The 18,173-nt window shown below is 45.7% G+C and overlaps 1 protein-coding gene across 2 annotated transcripts in view; it reads left to right on the top strand.

Moving 5' to 3' along the window:
* Positions 1–18,173, top strand: part of Gart (phosphoribosylglycinamide formyltransferase, phosphoribosylglycinamide synthetase, phosphoribosylaminoimidazole synthetase) — a 26,424-nt gene that overhangs the window by 1,880 nt on the left and 6,371 nt on the right. Inside the window, exons 2-16 of one of the 2 annotated variants that reach the window (XM_021184851.1) lie at positions 2,368–2,554; positions 3,769–3,864; positions 4,071–4,245; positions 5,985–6,096; positions 6,651–6,719; positions 7,381–7,506; positions 8,335–8,422; positions 8,838–8,923; positions 9,271–9,439; positions 11,403–11,634; positions 14,391–14,485; positions 14,745–14,854; positions 15,223–15,421; positions 16,597–16,848; positions 17,079–17,231. In XM_021184851.1, the coding sequence (XP_021040510.1) occupies positions 2,410–2,554; positions 3,769–3,864; positions 4,071–4,245; positions 5,985–6,096; positions 6,651–6,719; positions 7,381–7,506; positions 8,335–8,422; positions 8,838–8,923; positions 9,271–9,439; positions 11,403–11,634; positions 14,391–14,485; positions 14,745–14,854; positions 15,223–15,421; positions 16,597–16,848; positions 17,079–17,231 (2,107 nt within the window). In that variant the 5' untranslated portion in view covers positions 2,368–2,409. The remainder of the gene's footprint in view (positions 1–2,367; positions 2,555–3,768; positions 3,865–4,070; positions 4,246–5,984; positions 6,097–6,650; positions 6,720–7,380; positions 7,507–8,334; positions 8,423–8,837; positions 8,924–9,270; positions 9,440–11,402; positions 11,635–14,390; positions 14,486–14,744; positions 14,855–15,222; positions 15,422–16,596; positions 16,849–17,078; positions 17,232–18,173) is intronic. The other variant, XM_021184852.1, reaches the window with a different exon arrangement.

The following is an 18,173-nucleotide window of genomic DNA, read 5'->3' as shown; positions in this document are numbered from 1 at the left end:
GATGGTTGTGAGCCACCATGTGGTTGCTGGGATTTGAACTCTGGACCTTCGGAAGAGCAGTCGGGTGCTCTTACCCACTGAGCCATCTCACCAGCCCCACCTTTTTTCTTAAAGAATTATTTCAGTTAATTCTTAAGAACTAAACTTTTAACAAGTGCTTGTATTCAAATGAGATGTTAGTATTTAATTGTGGTTTCTAATAGATTTCCAATCTAGAGCCTCCCATAAGATCTCAAATCATAAGCCTGCAAGCTGTAGACAATAAACAAATGATTTTGCCACTTGTTTTTGTATGGATACCAAACAAAACCGGTGGGAGGAGCCGGATGTGGTGGCACGTGCGTATAATCTCAGCACTAGGGAAGCAGAGGCCAGAGGATCACGCTGAAGCCCTGAGGCCTGCTGTAGCAAGTTCTCAGTCGACCAGGGATACAGAGGGAGAAAAATGTTGAAGGGAAACTGGTTGAAGTTGCAGTGCCCAAAATATGCTACTTTGTTATGGCCCTGCTGTGCATAATGGCTTCCTGTTGCCTAGAGTGCTGACTAGGCAAGGACCTCTGCCCACTGTGGACATAAATCCTTCTTCTGGGTGATGTACACTCACTTATGTCCTGTCAACATTACAATACAAACTTCATAGTTTGGACAATGCACAGATGGCCCTCAAATATATTTATTTCCTGACCCTTGACAGAGGAATTGTGTACTGTTAATGCCTGTTCTCTGTGCCACCTCAAGGTTTAAATTTGGGTATAATGAATGACACATGCCTGCTATCCCAGCTACTTGAAGACTGGGGCAAGAATCTGGTGTGTTTTCTTTTCTTCTTCTTCTTCTTCTTCTTCTTCTTCTTCTTCTTCTTCTTCTTCTTCTTCTTCTCCTTTGGCTTTGGAGACAGGGTTTCTCTGCAGTTCTTGCTGTCATAGAGATCACTCTATAGTCTGTAGCCTGGCCCCAAACTCAGAGATCTCAGAGATCCTCCTGCCTCTACCTCCTGAGTGCAGGGATTAAGGGAATGTGCCAACACACACCAGCACAAAAGAATCTCTTGAGCTCAGAAATTCAGGCCTAGGGTAAGCAAAGTAGCAGGACCCCATGTCCTGAACGAAGAAGCAAATATCGATATCCATTTTCTTGTTAAGGGTTAATGATTACCAGATCTTCCAAAAGAGGAGGGGTGTTGGTAGGTTATTTCTCACATAAGGGGCTGTATTAGTATGCAGGTTTTTGATCGGTTTGTTGGGCTTGCTGTTATGATATGACAGGCTAGGTAAATTACAGGGAAAAGATGTTTGTGTAGGCTTACGGTTACGGAGGTGTGTGGTCTCTGTAAGTGGGTCCACCTTCTTAGCACATGCCCACTTTTCCTGGTCACTATGATGGTCATAGCTTTCCAATTTTAACCTCCCAGGGGTTTTTGGAGGGGGGGGTCTGAATTTTTAGTTTATTATTTTATGAATATTTTTCCTGCATGTATGTGTCTCTTGTGCCCAAGGAAGACATCAAAGAAAGTCAGGTTCTCTGGATCTAGAGTTACAAACGGTTGTTAGCCACCATACAAATGTTAGGAATTGAACCCAGGTCCTCTGGAAGAGCAACCTGAGCCATCTCTCTAGCTCTTGGTTTTTGGTTTTTAGTTTTGTTTTGTGTTTTGTTTGTTTTGGGTTTGTTTGGGGTTTTGTTTGTTTGGTTGGTTGGTTGGTTGGGTTTTTTTTTGAGACAGGGTTTCTCTGTGTAGCCCTGGCTGTCCTGGAACTCACTCTGTAAGACCAGGCTGGCCTCTAACTCAGAAATTGGCCTGCCTCTCTCTGCCTCCCAAGTGTTGGGATTAAAGGCGTGCACCACCACGCCTGGCCTAAATCCCAATTTAGGGATTTCTAAATAATGAATCTCTGGATGAAAATGTCACATGTATGAAAACAAATGATTATGTGAAAATCCTATTTATAAATTATGATTTGTACAGCCAGGTATGGTAGCAATCCCAACACTTGGATAGTGGCTAAAACAGGGGGGTTCCCATGAGTTTGAGACTAGCCTCAGCAACATAGCAAGTCTTTCTCATAACAAAAAGAATAGCTGGAGACACAGCTCAGTGGTTAAGAGCACTGACTGTTCTTCTAGGGGTCTGGGGTTTAATTACCAGCAACTAGTGACTATCAACCACCTATAATACGACCCCAGTTCCGGGGGATCCAACAATCTCTTCTGGCCTGCATGAACACAGCACAGTTGTGGTACACAGGCATACATGCAGGCAAAACACCAGCACACATAAAAAATTAACAAAGTAAAACACCACCAAAAAAGAGAGATTGTTTTTCAAAATACATGTGATGTAAAATGTCGCCTATGGTTTACTTTCAGCAGGTTGCATTTTGTTTCTGAATCCCTGCTTCGGAGACAGCAATGGCAGCCCGAGTCCTTGTCATTGGTAGTGGTGGAAGGGAACATACCCTAGCCTGGAAACTCGCACAGTCTCCTCATGTCAAACAAGTGTTGGTTGCCCCAGGAAATGCAGGCACCGCGTGCGCTGGGAAGATCTCCAATACTGGTAATTATGTTTCAAAATGGGGAACTGTGGTTAATATTTGTTGATAATAAAAGACGGCTCACATATGCTCTTTAGTAAGGTGTATTTCTATTTAAGTTTGAATGCATTCTAAGTTTACATTTTTGAGGTAGTAAAGTGAGTGTATGAAGGGAATAAAGCTTAGTGTCCCTTAAGCCTTCTGAGCCACTGTGACCGAAAAGGCAACACGTGCACGGTGGGGACTGAAGGTGTATGTAGATTCATGTGTTCAGAGTTGTGCATGCTGGTCCCATTGATAATCGGTTCAATCGGTTTGCAGGATGTAGGATAGAACCCAAGCCCCCACCCCCCATCTTACCCTTACAAAGACCTGTCTTGTTTCACCTTGTTTGTACCATAGCCAATGCCCCACATCATATTTATGAAGGGAATCAGGAGAAAGACAGAAATAATAAGGAAATACCCCCTTCTCTGAGGTGCTTTGTCTAGAGACAAGGTATTGTATGCGTGTTAGAGAAGTGGCTCGTCTGTGTCTATGCACTTGCAGTTGTAGGGACACCCATCAGAATCACCCGGGATTATCATAAACTAACTGCCATTGGCAGCAGCTGAGGAGAGGGGTGCCCTCGCTTGTTACCTCTGCTATACTGATGGAGTTAATCCAGCTAGGCCCAGCTGTGTCTGGACACGGAGAAGAGTTTTCTTACACTGTTTTCTTGCTTTCCTTGCTTAAACAGCTCAAAGACCCTTCGTGACTCGACCAGAACTAGCCTCCCAGTTTGCCTTAGAGCAGATTTGCTGACTTTGTCCGTATTTGCTATGGCTCGTATTAATGCAATATATTAGTATCATAAGATTAAGGGTCCTAGGTTGTTGTAACATCTTAATCGCAGGGCTTACCACAGTACCTAATACACAGTTGATTCTCAATAAACTTTGAGTGACGTTTAAAGGATGTTTCTGAGTGTATTGTCTGGGCTTGTCTGATTACTCTGTGACCAACACTGGGACGGGGCAGTCGCATTATAATATTGAGAGTCACTCAACTGCTGCAAAGCTTTCTTGAACCTAATGCACTATTTGGAGGTTCTTATGGTGAAATTACTAACTGTACCAACAGAAGCAAACCAACAATTAACTTGGTTTTTAATTACCTTACTAAGGCTAGTGCTTAGTTTATTTCATTAACCGGGGCTATTTTTGCACATGTGTGAGTTTATATTTTCTGCTTGCAGCTGTCTCTGTCAATGATCACAGTGCCCTCGCTCAGTTCTGCAAAGATGAAAAGATTGAACTCGTAGTTGTCGGACCAGAGGCCCCTCTGGCTGCAGGTAACCTTGTGTCTCACTGTGAGAACATACACGGGGCCCACAGAAGACCAGAGATCACTGCTTCTGACTCCCTTGTCCACAAGGATTTGTAATAAAATACATGAGAAGAGGAGCTTCATCCCTTAAAGTTTAATCTAATCATAATTCATATTCGGTCTGAGTCCATGGAGACCCTGGACCACCTAGATTTCTGTTTGGTTCTGTAGGAATTGTTGGGGACCTGACCTCTGCAGGAGTACGATGCTTCGGCCCCACAGCACAAGCAGCTCAATTAGAGTCCAGTAAGAAGTTTGCCAAAGAGTTTATGGACCGCCATGAAATCCCAACTGCACAGTGGAAAGCATTCACCAACCCTGAAGATGCCTGCAGCTTTATTACCAGGTGGGCAGAAGGTCACCTTTGAAGGGCAGGTATTTTATAAAGTCACTTTAGTGGTAAAAAAAAAAAAAAAAAAAAAAAAACCACAATGTTGCCAGGCAGCCCTTGGGAGGCAGAGGCAAGTGGATCTCTTGAGTTTGAGGCCACAGAGTGAGTTTCAGGACAGCCAGGGCTACACAGAAAAACCATGTCTTAAAACAAACAAACAAACAGGGCTGGAGAGACGGCTCAGCAGTTAAGAGCACCAGCTGTTCTTCCACGGGTCCTGAGTTCATTTCCCAGCAACCACATGGTAGCTCACAACCATCTATAATGGGATCTGATGCCCTCTTCCGGTGTGTCTCAAGACAGCTACAGTGTACTCACATACATACAATAAATAAATAAATGTTTAAAAGAAGAAGAAGAAGCCAGGCAAGTGGTGGTGCATGCCTTTAATCCCAGCACTTGGGAGGCAGAGGCAGGTGGATTTCCGAGTTCGAGGCCAGCCTGGTCTACAAGAGGGAGTTCTAGGACAGCCAGGGCTATGCAGAGAAACCCTGTCTCAGAAAAAAAAAGAAAAGAAAAAAAAAAGAAAGAAAAACAAACAAAAAGAGTAAAAAAATGTTTACTTCTTAGGCTTTCACAGGTTTATATTGAATTAATTATGGAAATATACTCTCAATAAAATAACTCATTTCCTTTATGCTACTAAAATAAGATCGGATTCTCCAGTATTTGGGAGGTAGAAGCTAAAGGGTCAGTTCAAAGCCAGCCTGGACTACATGGATCCAAACCAAAAGGAGAAGGAATTTAAAAAGAAACATTCTGTGCGTGCTTCTCTTGAATAATCTTGTAGACTGTATGTTGATGTCTTCACTATTGAGAGATCTCTAAGAGGAAACCCAGCAACACTAACGGCAGTCCTCCTGCTTCAGCCTCCTTAGTGCTGGGATAGTAGGCGTAACCCCCCATACCCAGCAGAGTTTCTGAATTTGTTATTTACTCTGTGTGTGTGTGTGCACGTGCAAGTGTGCGTGTACACGCGGGCACACGACTCTACCCTTGTATCAGACTATAGCTTGTAAGAGTCAGGTTCTCTCCTTCTACCACGTGGGTTCCAGGACCTCGCTGACCCTAGATCTTTATTCATTCTTCATCCTGCAAGGCTCCTCTTTTTCCAGGGGTAGCGGGCAAGGGAGGATTAGATGTGTAGTCCTGGCTGTCACTGTAGACCATGCTGGCCTCAAACTCAAGAGATTCACCTGCCTCTGCCTCCCAAGTGCTAAGGTTAAAGATGCGTGCTACCACTGCCCAGCTCCTACACTGACTATTGTCACCCCATACCCATACGCCTCGGGTAAGTGACAGCTTTGTTACTTACTTTGGCTAAGCCTCCTTCCAGATCTCCAGCCCACACCATTGCTTTGTGTATTCTAGAAATGGTCTGTGGGTGTCTGCCAGTGTTAGTCTCCTACAGCAGTATCCCTTACGTAAGTGAGAGGCTTGGCTTTGTATTTTAAAGATTATCTGTTCTACGGGTCTGCTTATTTTTTAAATGATTCTTCCTTATGTGACTTAACTATATGTGGAAAAAGCAAAATTGTGCATGCTTTATGATCAAAATTACAAAGGAATTTAAAAAAATTTTTGGCAAGAAGTACCTGAAATAATGCTGGTGTCACCTTTTTGTGTCCCTTTCAATTTTGCTAAACCATTCTGTTAAAAAGCACAGACCACTAACTGCTCCCCTGTCCTTACAGCGCGAACTTTCCTGCTTTGGTTGTGAAGGCCAGTGGCCTTGCAGCAGGGAAGGGGGTGATTGTGGCCAAGAGCCAAGCGGAGGCCTGCAGAGCTGTACAGGAGATCATGCAAGTAGGTGGACGCTGCTGAGAGGTTCTCTGTGTATACAGACTGGCAGACGCTGCAGGCTTCTGGAGTGGGCCTCAGTGTGTCAGTTCTCATTGTACTGTGTGTGACAGATTTACAAGGTCTTACAGCTCCCTCTCCAAGTCCTTGAGAACAAAGGCATTGCCCAGTGTGTGCCAAGTCTTAGAAGTAGAGCCGGGGATGGATAGATACAATGTTGCTTTCCGAATCTACTTTGATGATTGTGACTTAACCGCTTAGAGAAAGCCATTTTCACATACTGGCTTTGGTCTAATGTGTGTGAACAAAGCTACATGGTCATCTTCAGGAATAAGGATGAAGTGATGATCATAAAATTACCTCAGCAAACTGAGAAATGTGTCCGTCACATCTGTGCCTGTTGTCACAGGAAAGACCAGAAAAATCCATGCTAAGTCTTGAGACAAGAAAGAATCCTGATGCTTATGTATTTCATAGCTCAAATGGGAGATAGTTCTGTAAGTCCACTTGGTAAATATTAAAAGCTTTATAATTTACAAGGATTTTATTTTTACAATTAGGAAAAGTCTTTCGGAGCAGCTGGTGAGACCGTGGTTGTGGAAGAGTTTCTGGAAGGGGAAGAAGTGTCTGTACGTATAACCACCCCTGTGCCTTTAGCAGACTCCTGTCACCATCCCCACCCCAAAAAATCCTTAGCTCTGGCAGCTTCCTGTGAGAACAGGAGCGCAGCAGTTTCTGAGGAGGCTGAGACAACAGGTGTGTTCTCTCTCCATCGTCCCCTGCAGCAGTGCTTCTAAACCTCCATATGCTGCAGCCCTTTTATGTTGTGGTGATCCCCAAATGTGACAGTGTTTCTCATACTTCATAACTGATTTTGTTACTGTCATGAATCGAAATGTAGGATATCTGACGTGTGCCCTCTTTCAAGGGGTCATGACCCACAGGTTGAGACCCACTGGTCTATGCTTTGGTGGGGACACGTGGACACAGTGGCTCTCTCTATACGTTTGTGGTCTTTGTTTCACTTATTACACAGCACGTGCACCTTAAATACAGTATGAGTGCTGGCGGTCTCAACAGCAGGGAGGTTGATCTTTGTCGTGGGTGGAACCTACGTCTGCCCCTGGTGCTACAAATGTGGATATCCCCTTTACAAGGTGGACATCCAAGGTCTTCTGGCTCTGGCCATCTGAGTTGCTTCAGAAATGAAGCCTTGTCCTCTCAGAAGAGGACTGTTTGACTTTTTGACATTTCATTTAACCTGATTGGACTGATTTGTCTTCTCCACAGTGCCTGTGCTTCACTGATGGGAAGACGGTGGCCGAAATGCCCCCAGCACAAGACCATAAGCGACTGCTGGATGGAGATGAGGGCCCCAACACCGGGGGGATGGGAGCCTACTGCCCAGCACCTCAGGTACTGAGCATGGCGCTGATGCACAGTCTTGACTCTCTCAGCTGAAAAGTTCTCCCGGTCCCTAACAACCGCCTCTGAGAGCCTGAGAAGAGCTAACACACACCTTAAATCCCAGCAAAGAGGGGGCAAAGAGGGGAGATCTCTGAGTACAGGGACAGCCAGGGCTACATGGGGAAGCTCTGTCTCAAAAACAAACAAACAAAAAAAACCCCAGCAAAAGCAAGCAAGTGTCTTTTATGGGCTTTGGTAATAGTGATCTTGAAAGAACTGTCTGTAACCCTAATTTCCTCAATTAAATTTACTAACTCATATCCATAGATATGTAGGCTTAAAATTTTGGGTAGAATGTACCAGAGGGATTCCTAAGGGGCATGAGACGGGGAGAAAACTTTGAATGTTGGCATTGTGTCTGAGGAATTCTGAGCAAGCTACTTTTAGCCCTGCTGAGGCAAGACAGTGACTGCCGCTGGCTTCCTACTGGACGGAGCGGGTGGGCAGGCTAATTGAATCAGTACGATTGGTGTGTCTGGTGAATTTTTGAGGGAAAGTGAAAGTGGACCCTGACTGGCCATTGTTCCTGGTCAGTTCCTTTTCTTGTCTCCATTGTGGCCTTGAATGTTGTAAAGATAAGGGTCAAGGTAAGAAGTCTTTGTTTTAGACAAGGCCTGGCTGGCTTGGAACTCTTTATATAGACCAGGCTGGTCTCAAACTCACAATCTACCTGCCCTTGCCTCCCAGATATTCAGATTAATGGAATACACCTCAATCCCTAGCCTAAAATAATTTTTAAAACAAAAGTTCCATTTAAAGGTTTCTGTGTGTTCCCAGGTTTCTAAGGACTTGTTAGTAAAAATTAAGAACACTATTCTTCAGAGAGCAGTAGACGGCATGCAGCAGGAGGGTATGCCGTACACAGGTAAGCAGGCTGCTGGCACAGGGCATCTTACAGTAAATCTCTGCTTTATCTAGAACGTATTTTCTCTTTTCTATGACGCTAATCACATTGAAATGTTCAGTATGAGAGGCTTGTATTCTAGGACTAGAGTTGTAGCTCAGCTGATAAAATGCTTGCCTAGAATTAATAAAGCCCTGGGTTCTAGCTCTACTACCAGAAATTGGGCATGGCGGAACACGCCTGTAATCCCAGTACCCGGGATATGGAGGTAGCTATCCTCAGCTTCAGAATGAGCTCAAGGCCGGCCTCAGACGCACGGGACACACCCTGAGACAGTTCATGGTCTAGGGTTTAGAGTTGTCATGCGCTGTTGCCCCATGCTGTTACAGACTGACTGACTTCCTTCCTTTTTTTTTCCTTTTCTTTTTTAATATAGGAATTCTTTATGCTGGTATAATGCTGACCAAAGATGGCCCAAAAGTGTTGGAGTTTAATTGCCGTTTTGGTGATCCGGAATGCCAGGTGGGTAACAATACATAGAGCGCTGCCTGCTGTGGTGCTGCATGTCTTTAATCCTAACACTTTTGGGGCAGAGGCAGATGGAGCTCTGAGTTTACACAGTGAGTTCCAGACGGCCAGGGCTACAGAAACAGACTAGACAATGGTGGTGGAATAGCAATAACAATAACAACAACAGCAGTAGCAGTAATAAACAGCTGCTCTTTAGAAGACAAGCTCTGTTTTGTTCTCCCCGCTTTTCAGTCCTGAAACACTCGCTGCTGAGTGCCCTGTGAGTGCGGCAGGAACAATGGAGAAGGGGAGGCTACGGAAGGCCCATTGTCCTCCTCCTGACTTGACTGTCCTTCCAGGTCATCCTCCCACTTCTTAAAAGTGACCTCTATGAAGTGATGCAGTCCACCTTGGATGGCCAGCTGAGCACATCTCTGCCTGTTTGGCTAGAAAACCACAGCGCCGTAACTGTCGTCATGGCGAGTAAGGGGTACCCTGGAGCCTACACCAAAGGCATGGAGATTACAGGTGAGGAGCAGCAGGTGGGCCGTTAGCTACAGCAGGTGCCAGTCATGCCCTTTCCTGCTCCAGGAAGTGTGAGTGACCCGGTCAGTTTTCCAGTGTGATCCCATTACAGCCCAGCACCTCCACCTTCCCAGAGTCAGGGTGGTGGACAGGGCGAGACTCAGCATGGTTAGCATGAGCGACTGAGATTTTAGAGACACCGTTCTGCTGTATGAGGGGACGGCTTGCCAGAGAGTGATTTCTGTGGCAGGATTCACCTCCCCCCCTTTTTTTTAAACAGGCCATGAGGTATCTGGTTAAATGGTTTTAAGTCTGTTTATAAATGAAAACTAAGCCGGGCGTGGTGGCGCACACCTTTAATCTCGGCACTTGGGAGGCAGAGGCAGGCGGATTTCTGAGCTCAAGGCCAGCCTGGTCTACAGAGTGAGTTCCAGGACAGCCAAGGTTATACAGAGAAACCCTGTCTTGAAAAAAAAAAATTAAAAAAAATAAGTGAAAACTAAGTGCCAGATAAGTTGTGCTTTCCAGCCAAAAACCTCTGTGGTCCCTAACGTGCTATAGTGTAGCTTGGTAGTACTCAAATGGTGTGTTTGGTTCAAGGACTTTATTTATTCTCCTGCCCAGCAAAGGAAGCAAGAAGTCTGTCACTCTGTGGTCTCACACACTCGGAATTGTGTGCTTTTGGAAGGGAGCAGAAAGATGAGATTGAACCAGGAGCCTTTGTGTTGATGAAATTTCTCCTCAGACGGGCTGAGAAGTGAGATAGCAATTCCAGTAAAGAGTATTGGACACGACAGCAGGCATGAAGTGATCTGTGCTGGGTGGCACTGTGTGGTCAGACACTCAGAGAGACCTTGGCTAGCACAGTATCACACCGGGGTGTGACCACACTGGGGACAGGAGACTGAGATGGGGAGATGAGAGAGGGTTATCTTTGTAACTGGCTATTTCACAGTTAAAGAAATAGTGTAGTTATCTTTGAAACCTCTTGTGAAGAAAAGCTAACCATACTTTTTTTATTTTTTTGGTTTTTCGAGACAGGGTTTCTCTGTGCTGAGATTAAAGGCGTGCACCACCACCACCCGGCGCTAACCATACTTTTAAGTCTCGGCCACTTCAGGCATTTTTCCCCTCCCTCATTGAAACTGTACTTGAGTTCTGGTTTTTTCTCACTCCCCAGAAACTAGAATTTTTAAAATAGGACTGTCTTAGTTAGGGTCTCTCTCTCTTTCTTTCTTTCTTTTTTTCTTATTTATCTTTATATGAATACACTGTAGCTAGAAGAGGGCACCAGATCCCAGTATAGATGGTTGTAAGCCACCATGTGGTTCCTGGGAATTAAACTCAGGACCTCTGGAAGAGCAGCCAGTGCTCTTAACCACTGAGCTAGCTCTCCAGCCGTTAGTCAGGGTTTCTATTCCTGCACAAACATCATGACCAAGAAGCAAGTTGGGGAGGAAAGGGTTTATTCAGCTTACACTTCCACATTGCTGTTCATCACCAAAGGAAGTCAGGACTGGAGCTCAAGCAGGGCAAGGAGCAGGAGCTGATGCAGAGGCCATGGAGGGATGTTCTTTACTGGCTTGCTTCCCCTGGCTTGCTCAACCTGCTCTCTTATAGAACCAAGACTACCAGCCCAGGGATGGTACCACCCACAATGGGCCCTCTCCCCTTGATCACTAATTGAGAAAATGCCTTACAGCTGGATCTCATGGAGGCATTTCCTCAAGGGAGGCTCCTTTCTCTGTGATAACTCCAGCTGTGTCAAGTTGACACAAAACCAGCCAGTACAAGGACCATAGGATGAAATGTTATTTCAGAGTCTCTGTTGTAGAGCATGTCTTCAAACCTGGGAAGAAGAGGCAGGAGGATCACTGAGTTTGGGGCCTGCTCTACATAGTAAAGACCCTGTCTCAAAAAAACAAAGAAGAAATGAACAATAGTTTTTAACTCTGCTCTTTTCCAGGGTTTCCTGAGGCCCAGGCTTTAGGACTGCAGGTATTCCATGCAGGCACTGCTCTTAAAGATGGCAAAGTGGTGACCAGCGGAGGCAGGGTCCTCACCGTGACAGCTGTCCAGGAAAATCTCATGTCAGCCCTTGCTGAGGCCAGGAAAGGACTCGCTGCTCTAAAGTTTGAGGGAGCCATTTATAGAAAGGACATTGGCTTCCGTGCTGTGGCCTTCCTCCAGCGGCCCAGGTAAAGATGCCCTCTGAGACGGTTGGGTGCAGGGTCAGAACTGGCCTCCGTGGCTGGGAGGAAACTCGGCTAAGCCCCGTTTTAAGTCATTGCGCATTTCCTACCTGTGGAACTCACTGGACTTTCGCTTATATTTTGGTTGAAATCTAAACTGTTTCTAGGCTGAGATAGGAAGGGCATCTCAAATTCAAGGATAAATAAGACTATCACCCACCACATACACACACACACAAACCTGATCAAAGCAATATTTGAATAAATAATGAAAAATCTTCTTGGCAATTCCTTATCTTTGAAAATTTTGTCAAGATAATAAAGACGGTTACTCCTTGAGTTATTACATAATTAAATGTTTTTGAGCTTGTATCAGAGGCCCTGGTGTGTCCCTTTATCTACTACCTGAGTGTTTTTAATCCCTTACTGATTCAATTATTAACATAAATAAATAAACTGTTGGTTGCCACGTGAGTGCTTTGATTTTTTTTTTTAAAGAATATCACATCCCATGCTGGGCAGTGGTGGCGCACGCCTTTAATCATAGTATTAGGGAGGCAGAGGCAGGCGGATCTGAGTCCAAGGCCAGCCTGAGTGTTCCAGGACAGCCAAAGCTCCACACAGAGAAACCCTGTCTCAAGAAAAAGAAAAGGATATCACATTGCCTTTCATTAAGTTCTTCCGTGGGTGTATGTGTGGTGTGTGTATGTGCAGCCTGTGTGTATGTATGGGTAGCACACGTGCCTGGTGACCTCAGGTCAGAGGGCACTGGGTCCCATGGAGCTGGCCTTAGGGATGACCATGAGCCAACATACAGGTGCCAGAACCAACCCCAGACCATCGGCAAGACCAGCAAGTGCGCTCACTCACTGAGCCATCTCTCAGAAACTATGCCCTGAGCAAAAGATACGTTTTTATAAGTTTAAAATATCGAGAAATGGAAATTCTCTACCTTAAGAGGCTGAAGTTTGATTTGGTTTTTTTCCTTTAGTTTGGCTTGGTTTTTTCTTTTTAGACTGAGTCTCACTGTGACACCCTGGTTGGCCTGAAACAGAGATCCAATGGCCCGTGCCCTATCGAGGGACTTAAATCCTAACTGTAGCAAATGAGATGTCCCCCGCAGGGCTGCATATCCTGTGAGTGGCCCTGGACTGCAGGCAGGGAGTAGTTGGCTGGCAGCCTTCCCAGGGGCCCAGCAGCTTGCCTGTAAAAAAACATTTCTTCATCTGTCACCGAGTCGCAAACGCCAGAGACTCCTCTACAAGGGAAGACGAATGACTTCACAGTGCCATTCCCACACTTGATCTCTATATGAGTCTTGTGCTTTCTAAAACAGTGTGCAATCGCAGCTCCCGTGCTCTCGGCTATGGGAAGACCAGCAGAGCAGTGTATTGCCACAGTAAGAACACATTTTGCATCTTTTTTTTTTTTTTTTCAGAATTCTAAGCAGTCCTAATTATATTTATAATTTTTTTAAATTTATTTTATGCACGTGAGTGCTCTATCAGCATGTACACCTGCACACCAGAAAGAGGGCATCAGATCCTATTACAGATGGTTGTGAGCCACCATGTGGTTGCTGGGAATTGAACTCAGGACCTCTGGAAGAGCAGTCAGTGTTCATAACTGCTGAGTCATCTCTCCAGCCCCCTAATTATATTTTTTAAATTTTTTTCTAGCATTTCATTTCTACTCACACTGAAGTTGAAATGAGAGCTACACTGTAGCTGTGGTAAAATATTCTGTTTAAAAGTAGAAGGTGCACTGGGGAGGTGGAGGCTGGAGTATGGGGAGTTTGCTACAGAGAAACAGAACAGTAGACTGGTGATCTGCCATGAGAGTCAGATGGAGAGCTGCTCCCTGAGAAAGGACGGATAGTAACCACAGCTGCAGGAAACTGGTCTGCCCAGTTGAACAAGACTTAAAAATGGATAGGATGCTATATTTCTATTTCCATCATATTTTTTACCATGCATGCTTTATCACAATTTAGGGGAAAAAAAAATGAAGCCAGGTGTGGTAATGCACACCTGTTAACTCCAGCACTGGGAAAGTGAGGGAGGAAGCCTGAAAACCCAAGGTCACCCTCAACTGCAAAGCAAGTCTGAAGCGCACCTGGCTCAAAAACTTAGTTTATCTTTAAAAATAGTATATTACCTCTGCAAGATACACATGATCAAATAAAAGCTGTTCTCAGTATCGGCAATGTAGTCAGGTCAGCTGGGAAGGGTACAAGGCACACTTCATTGCCTGTTCCTGCTCTGGAGTCTGTTGGGTGCAGGCACTGGCTTAAAACATAGTGAGCACTGTAGTGGATGTGAAAACCAAGTGTGTGTGTGTGTGTGTGTGTGTGTCTGTGTGTGTATGTGTGAGAGAGAGAGAGATCTCTTCCACCGTATCCTTTGAGAGAGGGTCCCTCAATCAGCCTCAGTTCGATGGTTTGGCTAGTCTCTGTAATCCAGCTTGCTTGGGAACCCCGTCTCTACTCCAGCAGGTTGGAATTACAGGCAGGCAGCCGTATCCATCCAGGATTCCTGGGGTAAGTGCAGTGCTCTAGCCACCGAGCCATTTCTCTACCCCTTAAGGGTTTTTTTAGGTGAAAATAATTCTCCCTGATGGTTTAGTGGTCCGTGCCTTTTATCCCAGAAGAAGCAAGCGGATCTCTGTGAGTTCCAGGACAGCTGGGCTACAGAAAGAGACCCCCTCAAATATTTTCCACTGGCATTAAGGTGATATCCTCGTTTTTGTTTTCATTTCTTTAGGGGCTTGACTTACAAGGACTCCGGAGTAGACATTGCAGCTGGAAATATGCTGGTTAAGAAAATTCAGCCTTTAGCAAAAGCCACCTCCAGACCAGGTAAATCAGACCCTGTACTCTGCTAATAGATCGATGGTATTGTGAATTGGTTTGGGCCTTATATTTAGCTGAGGGAAGCTTTTCAAAGTATTGTTAGGTTTCCTTGAAGTTATTCTTAAGCCAAGGACAGGATCTCCTCCCTGCTTGATTAGTGTCCTGTTTCCATGGAGCTCTCTCAGGAAAGATAGTCCTCACATGACCCATTGTCAGGAAGAAAGGGTGCCGTATCCATGGACTTAATCAGTTCTCTCCCTCCCAGGCTGCAGCGTTGACCTCGGGGGCTTTGCTGGTCTTTTTGATTTGAAAGCAGCTGGTTTCAAAGATCCTCTTCTGGCCTCTGGAACAGATGGTGTCGGAACTAAACTAAAGGTAACCAGGCACTTGTGATTAAGGGCCTTGGTGAAAGAGAAAAAGGAATTTGTCTTTCAAATGAATTTTGTTTATCAAATAGACATTTTCTTCTTAAAGGCATGAGCTAAAAAGAGGCATGGCGGGCGACTAGCCATTTATTGCAACCATGCAGCTCAGGTGCACATTTGAAACAGTAGCGTTCCAGTTCCATTGGCTGAAAGGATGTTTTAAAGAAGAGAGGGGACAGTACAACCCTGAAAGAGTGTACTGTTCTCCGTGCTGAGGCTCTGAGCAGCTCGCCACGGGCAGTGGCGTTTGCAAAGCTCTGGGTGAGCCAACGAGATAAGAGGTAGCGCTTACTCCCTGTGGTTGTTTATATTCTACAGATTGCCCAGCTGTGCAGTAAGCACGATTCCATCGGGCAGGATCTGGTGGCCATGTGTGTGAACGACATCCTCGCCCAGGGAGCAGAGCCCCTCTTCTTCCTTGACTACTTTTCCTGTGGGAAGCTTGACCTCAGTACAACTGAAGCCGTCATTGCTGGAATTGCTGCAGCTTGCCGGCAGGCTGGCTGTGCCTTGCTGGGTACGACCATGCACCCACCCACGGGGCCTCTGCACGGCCTGTCTCTTATGTAGAGCTTAAACGGGCCTTGTCATGGCTGGACTTTACATCACCAAACAGGAAGGAAGTGTGCACAAAACCACCTGCTCATCTTACACACACACACACACACACACACACACACACACACACACGAGGCAGGCTTATCTTTCTCTTTGGTTCATCTTCAGGTTTCTCAAGAGCCTCCCTGGCCAGGCCTAGGCCTTTTTCCTCCTGACTGGGCCTGCAGCAGGGAGATGGACTCCTGGGATGTTTAACTGTAGTTTCCTCAGGAGTGACATAAACAAAAAAATGTAACCAGGTGCTGATAGCATTTCTTTGAGTCCCAAAACTCAGGAGGCAGAGGCAGGTGGCTCTCTGTGAGTTCAAGACCAGCCTGGTCTACAGAGCTAGCTCCAAGACAGCCAAGGCTACACAGAGAAGCCCTCTCTGGGGTGGGCATGGGGTGTACCCTCGATTTAAAGGCATTCTGCTTTACCATATATGAGGGGGGTTTGTTAGCAAAATTAATTTTTAGGTAGATCAATAGTTCCATTGAACTATGTCATTTCCGAGTTGGTCTACTGGTGTGTGCCTGTAATCCTAGCAGTTGGAGGCTGAAGCAGAAAAACTGTTGAGAGTGTGAGCCAGCCCAGGCTACATAGCAAGACTCTTGTCTCAGTGGAAAAAAACATACACTTCTCTATCTGTAGACAAGTCAGATCTCAAGGCCAAAAGTTGCCTTTCAACTGCCTCTACAGTAGCTTCTACGCTGGGCTCTGCTGCTTCCCTCTTCTATCTGTATGTGCGATAGATCTGGCACTGTGCTGCAGGTGAGGGCACTGCATGGAAGATGGAGTGGTCCTAAAGCAACTAAGGGCTGGAGACCTGGCTCAGCAGTTAAGAGCACTTGCTGCTCTTCCAGGGAACCTGGGCTTGGGTCCTTGAGCCCACATAACAGCTTGCAGTTACTCCAGTTCCAGGGGACCCAATGCCCTCTTCTGTCCTCCATGGGTACCAGGCATATACAAAACACTCATACATGCAAAATGTTAATTCTCTTTTAAAAAAAAAAATCAAACATGGAAATACTTGTGAAATCACACTACTGTGGAATGTAGTATTCCTAAGGATTCAGGACGTCCTTGTCTTTCCAGGTGGGGAGACAGCAGAGATGCCCGACATGTACCCTCCTGGAGAGTATGATCTTGCTGGGTTTGCTGTTGGTGCTATGGAGAGACACCAGAAGCTCCCTCAGCTAGAAAGGATCACCGAAGGGGATGCTGTTGTTGGAGTGGCTTCATCTGGTCTTCACAGCAATGGGTTTAGCCTTGTGAGGAAAATCGTGGAGAGGTCTTCCCTCCAGTACTCCTCCCCAGCTCCTGGTGGTTGTGGAGATCAGACCTTAGGTAAACAGACTCTTGCTGTCCTACTTGGAGATTCTGAGCAGCACTTGCGGAGGAAACCCAGATCACTAGGACTAGGATGGAAGGGTTGCACTGGCCGTGGTTTTCCTGCCTGGACTGCATGACAGAACCCATGTGTTCTGCATGCAAGGCCCTATCATTGTTCATTTCAGAATGGCTCGTTTGGGTTTCTGTGTGTGGGCTAAGTTTTGGGTTATCTCTCCAACCCACAGGGGACTTACTTCTAACTCCAACCAGGATCTACAGCCATTCACTGCTGCCCATCATCCGTTCAGGACGTGTCAAAGCTTTTGCTCATATCACTGGAGGCGGATTGCTGGAAAACATCCCCAGAGTCCTCCCTCAGAAGTTTGGAGTAGATTTAGGTAAGCTCATTTGCTGGAAAGCATCCCAGTCCTCCCTCAGCAGTCTGCAGTGGATTTGGATAAGATCACCCGAGGAAATTTCTGATTTAAGAAAACAAAGGTTGAAGGGAAAAAAACTATTGTGGGTGCAAGTGCATGCACACTCACACATGTACTGTGGGTGTGTGTGATGCAATCATACATGGTAGGTGCGAGTCGGTGCAGTCATACATGGGAGATAGTTGTCTGTTTGTTTGTTTGGCTGGTTGGTTTTGTTTTTGAGATAGGGTTTCTCTTTGTAGTCCTGGTTGTCCTAGAATCCATTCATTCTCTCTCTCTCTCTCTCTCCTTCTCTCTCTCTCTCTCTCTCTCTCTCTCTCTCTCTCTCTCTCTCTCTCGACCAGGCTGGCCTTGAACACATGGAGATTATGCTCTGCCTCTAGAGTGATGCCCCACACAACCTCACACAATGTTCTTTAATGCGTTCATATTGACTATGATCTATCCCATGGGATTAAGAGTGGCGTTTTTTCACTCTGGCATCATGGTGCCATTCAAAAAGTTTCTTACTTTGAATTAGTGATGTTAAACCATATAGCCATATTCCTGAGAGCCTTTTTCATTTTTTCAATCATACATAATCTCTCTACGTAGTCCGGGCTAGCCTTGAGCTTTCTGCCTCAGCTTCCCTGTGTATTAGAGGCATGTCCTGCTGTGCCCAGCTTATATCCATTTTTTCTATAAGTTCTTCAGAAAGCTTCAAAAAGCTTTTCTTCTTTCTTTTTTTAAGAATTTGGCTGCTTAAAAGCCAGGTGTGAGCCGGGCGTGGTGGCGCACGCCTTTAATCCCAGCACTTAGGAGGCAGAGGCAGAGGCAGGCGGATTTCTGAGTTCGAGGCCAGCCTGGTCTACAAAGTGAGCTCCAGGACAGCCAGAGCTATAAAGAGAAACCCTGTCTCGAAAA

This window comes from Mus caroli, chromosome 16, assembly GCF_900094665.2.
Source record: "Mus caroli chromosome 16, CAROLI_EIJ_v1.1, whole genome shotgun sequence".
NCBI classification, from domain to species: domain Eukaryota; kingdom Metazoa; phylum Chordata; class Mammalia; order Rodentia; family Muridae; genus Mus; species Mus caroli.
The sequence above is the reverse complement of the archived record's forward strand: the minus strand, read 5'-3'. Positions and strand labels throughout refer to the sequence as shown.